The sequence below is a fragment of the Gossypium arboreum genome, chromosome 2, assembly GCF_025698485.1.
Source record: "Gossypium arboreum isolate Shixiya-1 chromosome 2, ASM2569848v2, whole genome shotgun sequence".
Taxonomy (NCBI): Eukaryota; Viridiplantae; Streptophyta; class Magnoliopsida; order Malvales; family Malvaceae; genus Gossypium; species Gossypium arboreum.
In genome coordinates, this window is record NC_069071.1 from 113,684,158 (window position 1) to 113,690,646 (window position 6,489).

The 6,489-nt window shown below is 27.8% G+C and overlaps 1 protein-coding gene across 1 annotated transcript; it reads right to left on the reverse strand.

Annotated features, from left to right (window-relative positions):
• Positions 1-1,967: 1,967 nt before the first annotated feature.
• Positions 1,968-4,853, reverse strand: LOC108460693 (cell number regulator 8-like). The gene is made up of 3 exons (XM_017760287.2): positions 4,383-4,853; positions 3,605-3,807; positions 1,968-2,535 (listed from the first exon to the last, which is right to left on the reverse strand). Exons 1-3 carry the CDS (start codon positions 4,684-4,686, stop codon positions 2,296-2,298), a joined length of 747 nt encoding a protein of 248 aa, XP_017615776.1. The 5' UTR covers positions 4,687-4,853; the 3' UTR covers positions 1,968-2,295.
• Positions 4,854-6,489: the final 1,636 nt, after the last annotated feature.

Consider the following 6,489-nt stretch of genomic DNA (forward strand, 5'->3'; position numbering starts at 1 on the left):
ATATCTATATAAATATATTTATATGTAAATATAATTTTAAAATTATTAATTTAGGCTCAAATTTAATAGCTTTTAATTTAAGTATAATTATAGAAAATTTAAAGTGTTTAAATAAAATTTTAAAAATTAATTTAAAATATCAAAATTTTCCACTTGATTGAAATAAGTTGAAATGATTGAAAATACACGAAATTTTGGCTGAAACGTTACATAGATTACTTTGTATCGGTTTAAGACTAAAACGGTACATATCATGCCACTAATAGCCCTACGTGAGTGAAAGAAAATATAATATATATTATAGTTTATTTTAAAAGAATAGTAAAATATATCTATAATATATACAAATTTAGTTTAAAGAAAATTTTAAAAATATCGAATACATTTTATTGTTTATTATATTATTAAATTGATACTAAAATGATTAATTTATTAATAATTATTATGTAATAATAACAAATTAATATTAATTAACTTTTAATTGACGCGATAATATATTAATGTGAAGTTCGTTAATTTAGTCATATATTTTAAAATAGCATCATATATATTATTAATTTATAACAATTTTAAATCTATAAAATATTCAATATAAATGAATAAATTAAAAATAATAAAATTTAAGTTTTATAATTTAAATAAATTAATATTTATTTACAAGTTAAATTTTATTTTAAATACGATAATAATTAAATAATGTTAAAATCAAGTTTTTTTTAATTAATAGAAGCTGAAATGCGTGAGATTAACCTTATAAAAAATATTATTAATATATTGGTAATATAATAGTATATATATTGTATCAATTTTTATTTATTTATTTCTGAATTTATATATCAAAACTTGAAAGAAAATAAATATATTCTATAATAAATCATTTATTTTATAATTAAGTAGAAAACATATTTTTATTGATAAATGCTAATCTTAATCTAATCAAATCAGTTCAATCTAATATAAACCCTACCTCAAAAAACAGCATGAATTAGATATATCAGAAAAATTAAGATAAAGAAAATCATTTAAAATTAGTATTTTGTGGTAACTATATTTCTCATGATTTTTAAATCTATAAAACCAATGAATGTATAAAACTAATATATAAGCTTTACCTTAATTTTCTATAACAATTTGTTAATATATATTATCAAGGGTTCAATTATCACCCGTGTGAATGAAATATATTTTGTAGTTAGTTGTTTACCACTTTAGAGAATACCGAGATGAGAGAATTAATCATTGTTACCAGTAGTAGATATACTAATTTCAACAATCATTACCACATAATTAAATTTTTATACATATTAAATTATACTTATCATTTTAAATTAACTATCAATTTATTATTATTATTACAGTCATATACTAATTAAAATTAATATTTAACCTTATAAATAGATACATGAATAAGGTATCTTTCTTCAAGTAATATTTAAAGAATTACTAGAACATAACCTTTTTGTAGTATTTGTCGATTGAGTCTTAGTTCAATTAGCTTAGACATTGTAGTCAATGCAGGAAGACGTAAGTTCGAATGCGCTTCACTGAAGCGCATTATCCTCTTATTTATAGGTTAAAAAGAGATAATGAGAAATTTGAAGTGTCGAGAAGAGTAAATATGATCATATAATGAGATTGTTAACAAAATAAAAAATAAAAATAAAAAACTTTTCAGAGAATTTTATATCTTAAATTATTATTTGATTTTAATAATACTTAAAACAATTGTTATTGTTTTTATCGATGCGTAACTATCTAATTATTCTGTTAGCCATGCCAATTTTTAATAGAAAAAAATGGATAAAATTTTCAACAAAAAAGGACCAATTTACTCTTTGATTTAACGTATAAAAACTAATTTGCTCATTTTTTTAGTACAAAGAACAAAATGCAATCTGACTGCTAATATAGGAGCCTCAATAATACTTCAAAATTAACATTTCAAAATTTCGGACTGAAAATTAACATTTCAAAATTTACAAGTACCATTTATTAACCAAATTATACAAACTGAATTCACACAAAACAGAAACCATCCTTACAATTTGACCCAAATAAAATATTTAAAACATAATATATTTATACACAAAATGTATATGATCTGCCCATAACAGAGCAATCAACTTTCATACTAGAAATGTAACATAAAGCTGCTTTTTAACTTTATTTTCACAACATAAACACCACACACAATATATTTTTCACAACATAGACATCAATCACACAACAAAATGTTGTTGAGCTAGCTACTAGATTACCTTTAGTTATAAGGTAGGGAATGGGCAGAGCATGAAATTAGGCTCCACGAGCCATGGTTTGCTCGCCAGGAGGGACCATGGTGAAGACAGGTTGAGCATTGAACCCTGGATGGTGCAACCTTCGACGAATCTCGCGACCTTCCTGACAAACGGCACAAGGATGGCACAAAACATGGGTTGCTAAGTCACAGGTTAATTCACATTGTTCACGTTGCAACTCATCTTCTACGCAGCTTCCACAACATCCACATGACCTATGGAGTGCCTCGCAGCTTCCCTGTTCATCCAAAGGAAATTGATGTTATATGGACTCAAGGGCGAGTGTTAGAAACGGAATCCATCCATTTGGACTGGACTGACTTGAGGTCAAATTTTCTTCGTCCAAGCACAAGCTAGATGGAATCGGATGCCAAAAATAGATACTTAAAACAGAAAAAAGAGTTGGACCAACATAGAAGATAACCACAAAATTAAGCCTTCAAAGGTAAAAGTACCATGAAGACCCCTATAATAAGAGTCAAATTGTACTTTTAACCCCATTACTCAAAAAATGAGCAAACCAGTCATTTCTATTAAAAATTTCGTCTATTGCTACTATTAAAAACTAGTGTAGCTGATGAAGTAGTCAGATAGTTACACGTGGTATGCCCTGTGTATCTCTTGTTGACATACATGGACTGGTTTTTAATATTAAAAATAGATGGAAATTTTAACAGATTAACCAATTTTCTCTTTAATCTAACATATAGGGACTAACTTGTCCTTTTTTTGAGTAGAGGGAACAAAATACAATCCGACTTCTACTGCAAGGGCCTCAATAGTACTTTACCAGCCTTCAAAGCTTTTCCCCAGTTCGTATAGTTCTCTTTTTCCGGTATAGGGAAAAGGCCATAACTTAGAACTAAAAGAAATGGTTTCAAATATTAGTATTCGAACTTCAAATCTACTAAACGTCTCCTTTAAAAAGGTGATTGGATGAATCAACTAAGCTAAACCTGGGATTCATATTGTTCTTTTTATTTTAGGCCTAAAGCTCCTTGTTGTCCTTCCACAAGAAAAACACAACCAAGGGATGAACTAATTCAATAGTTCAAGGTAACAATTTGTACGGAAATGAGTACACAACCGAACATCGACTTCCCTATAACCATAGGATGGTAGATGGTAGAAGACATCGAACTACGTTATTACTATCGGAAAAGAAACATCGGTTGACAAAATATTCTATATACAGATAGAAAGCAGTTTCAAACACCAAATGCAAAGCCATACTATGCTTAATGAACTAGTTATACTCATCATCTCAAAGATGAAGTTAAAGAAGATGAAAGATATGAACAACTTGCCTCAAGATTAAACTTTCGCCGAATGGCAGTACGAGTAGGGTACGAAAACCATGGTGCAAGGCAATTCCAGCCAAAAAATGAATTACCAATTAAGTAAAGAACTGAGTATGGCAAGCAGTGATTCGCAAATGTCCCGGGATCAGATCCAAGTCTTTCGACATTGGTTCCATATAGCACACAAGGGACCAAGCTTCCAAGGAGACCTAGCCAAAAAACATCACACTTTGAAATCCCAAGCAAAATAAGCACACATAAATTAATCCAAATTCGAACTACAAAAAACATAAAAGGTCTGAGATTTGAATCCAAATCTGCTAAATATCAACTCAGCTAACCACATGAACCGGATTAAAACCTGAGTTCATAAGTCAAATCCGCTAAATATAATACAAGATATCGAAATTTGAATCCAAATCCGCTAAATATCGCCTCGGCTAACCTATGAACCGGATTAAGCTTCGAGTTCACTAGCCAGAATCTATCTTTTCTTTACACAAATATAATTGATCTTTTGATTTTTTTTCCATTTTTTTTCCATTCTAAATTCCAATTTCTCTACAATCAAGAACAATTTTCTTTTACACAAAAACAATAATAAGAACATCAGCTTTAAGCTAATAACTATGTTCAATCAATTGCATATATGGTGGCATAGATTTCTAAGCAATTGACAATTTATCTTTCTAATCTATGGAAATATCCCAAATTTCATAAATGATTAAAAAAATCCCAAATCGAACAAATTCATCAGAGTATCAGATCCAATAAAAAGACTTACAAACTTCAATGTCGCTGCTGCAAAATTCATCGTTACGGCCAAGACAAGAAAGGAGAGATGAGTTCCATTGAGATCGACCCAAGGGTTCTCCGACGACACTCCGGTGGACCAACGGCAACCCATCAGCTGTCCACCCAAACCCATCTCCGGTAGCAACTACCGGATGAGCTGGCACCTCGGCGGCAGCTTCTTTTGCCTTTTTACCACTTGGTTTCTCCTTCAAATCTTGGTCTGCCACTTGTTTGCTCAAAAGAGGACTCGATTCATGGTGCTCGTCGTTGTTGTTGTCATTAGAAATCGCCATTTTTTTGGTGGGAGTTTCTCTCTTTTTGGATTTGATTTTGGAAGAGAAAGATCAAATTTAAAACTCTAAAGAAAATCGTGGAATTAGATTCGGATCTAAAATTTTGACAGAAAAAAGAATAAGTGGTCACAAAATGGTCTGGATATTTTGGTGTTAGCTTCTTTGCGTGTAGGAAAATAGAAAAAAAGAAAATGGTTTTATTTCTGCTTCAAGTCCCTACATTTTTATAAATTTGAAATTTAATTTCTTTACTTTTATTTTGTAGAATTTAATCTCTCTATTTGCCTTACTTGAAGATTAAAGTAAGAGAGTATTCGGTTTTTTCGATCAGTTCGATCAATCTTTTATTAAACTACCTTAGCCAAACATGATCTATAAGAATTAATCTGTCTGAATTAAAGCTCAAGAATCGATGTAACCAATTTAATTTTAGGTCAATTGATTAATCGACTTAATTATTGGATTGGGTTTTGAGCTTGAATAATATGTATTTCTTTTATATATTACAAAGAGATAATTGCATCATATATTTCCAAACTATGACCTTCGTCTTAAACTTCAAAATGTTCTAATTACATCCCAAATTTTTATTTGATATATAAAATCTTATACGTCATAATTTAAAATAAAAATTAAAAGATATATAAAATTTTCCCACATAATTTTTAAAGCTAAAAATAAAGTAAGACAAAAAGAAATAGAGTGAACGGTATTTTTGTAAAAACTTGAAACTTCAAAATCAATATTTTTATAATTTTCATTTTAAATTATATCACATAAGATGTGACGTCTCATTTAACAGTTAAATTAACAATTTTAGTAATAGAAGGACCTTATTAATATAACATCTACAGTTTGAGGATGTAGTTAGAATATTTTAAAATTTGAAGAGCAATTTAATACGAGGGTTATAATTTGGGGTGTTTGGTGCAATTAACCTTATTATAAATTATAAACATATTTTTTTAAAATAAATATTAAATTAAATATTTTTTTCTCTCGGATCAATTTAAAAATTCAAAAAGCGATAACCAATTAAAATAACCAAAAAATCGATAAAATAACCTAAACCACTCAGATCAACAATCAATTAAATTATATCACGTGAGATCTAGTGTCTCATTTAACGTTAAATTAACAATTTTAGTAATAGAAGTACATTATTAATATAACATCTATAGTTTGAGAATGTAATTAGAATATTTTAAAGTTTGAGAAACAATTTAGAACCAGGGTTATAATTTGGTGGTGTTTGGTGCAATTAACCCTACTATAAATTATAAACATATTTTTTAAAAATAAAAATATATTAAATTAAATATTTTTTCTCCCGGATAAGTTTAAAAATTCAAAAATTATAACCAATCAAAATAACTAACAAAATCGAAAAATAACTCAAACCACTCAAATCAACAATAGATTAAATCGACTTTTCAATTTTAACCAATAATTATTCTCCCTGTATTAAAATCTAATTATTATGACTTTTATAGATTATCGATTTTAATATTTAATATTTAATTGATAATATGTATTAAAATTTAACAAAAATCAGTCACTAATGTAGTCATTTTAAAATTTTAATCAATTAAGTAAAAACTAAACTTTTAGAATTAAAAGTAAAGGTATTAAATTTCAAAACTTCAAATATAACAGGGACTAAGGATTAAATTAGACCAAAAATGATTTATTTGTGTATTTTTATAATATTGCTGTCTTAGTACAATTATTTTGATTCCATTTGTCGGAAGTTGATTTGTATTTATCATGTCTTAAGCCCAAATACGGCCCATTATTCAAAAA

What these genes read in the sequence shown, in the direction of transcription:
- LOC108460693 (XM_017760287.2), bottom strand. Translation starts at nt 4,686, where the DNA reads ATGGCGATTTCTAATGACAACAACAACGACGAGCACCATGAATCGAGT. An exon ending in CAGCAGCGACATTGAAGTTT is followed by an intron (nt 3,808 to 4,382) that starts GTAAGTCTTTTT and finishes TTTTTTGGCTAG; the next exon opens with GTCTCCTTGGAAGCTTGGTC. An exon ending in GGCGAAAGTTTAATCTTGAG is followed by an intron (nt 2,536 to 3,604) that starts GCAAGTTGTTCA and finishes TTGGATGAACAG; the next exon opens with GGAAGCTGCGAGGCACTCCA.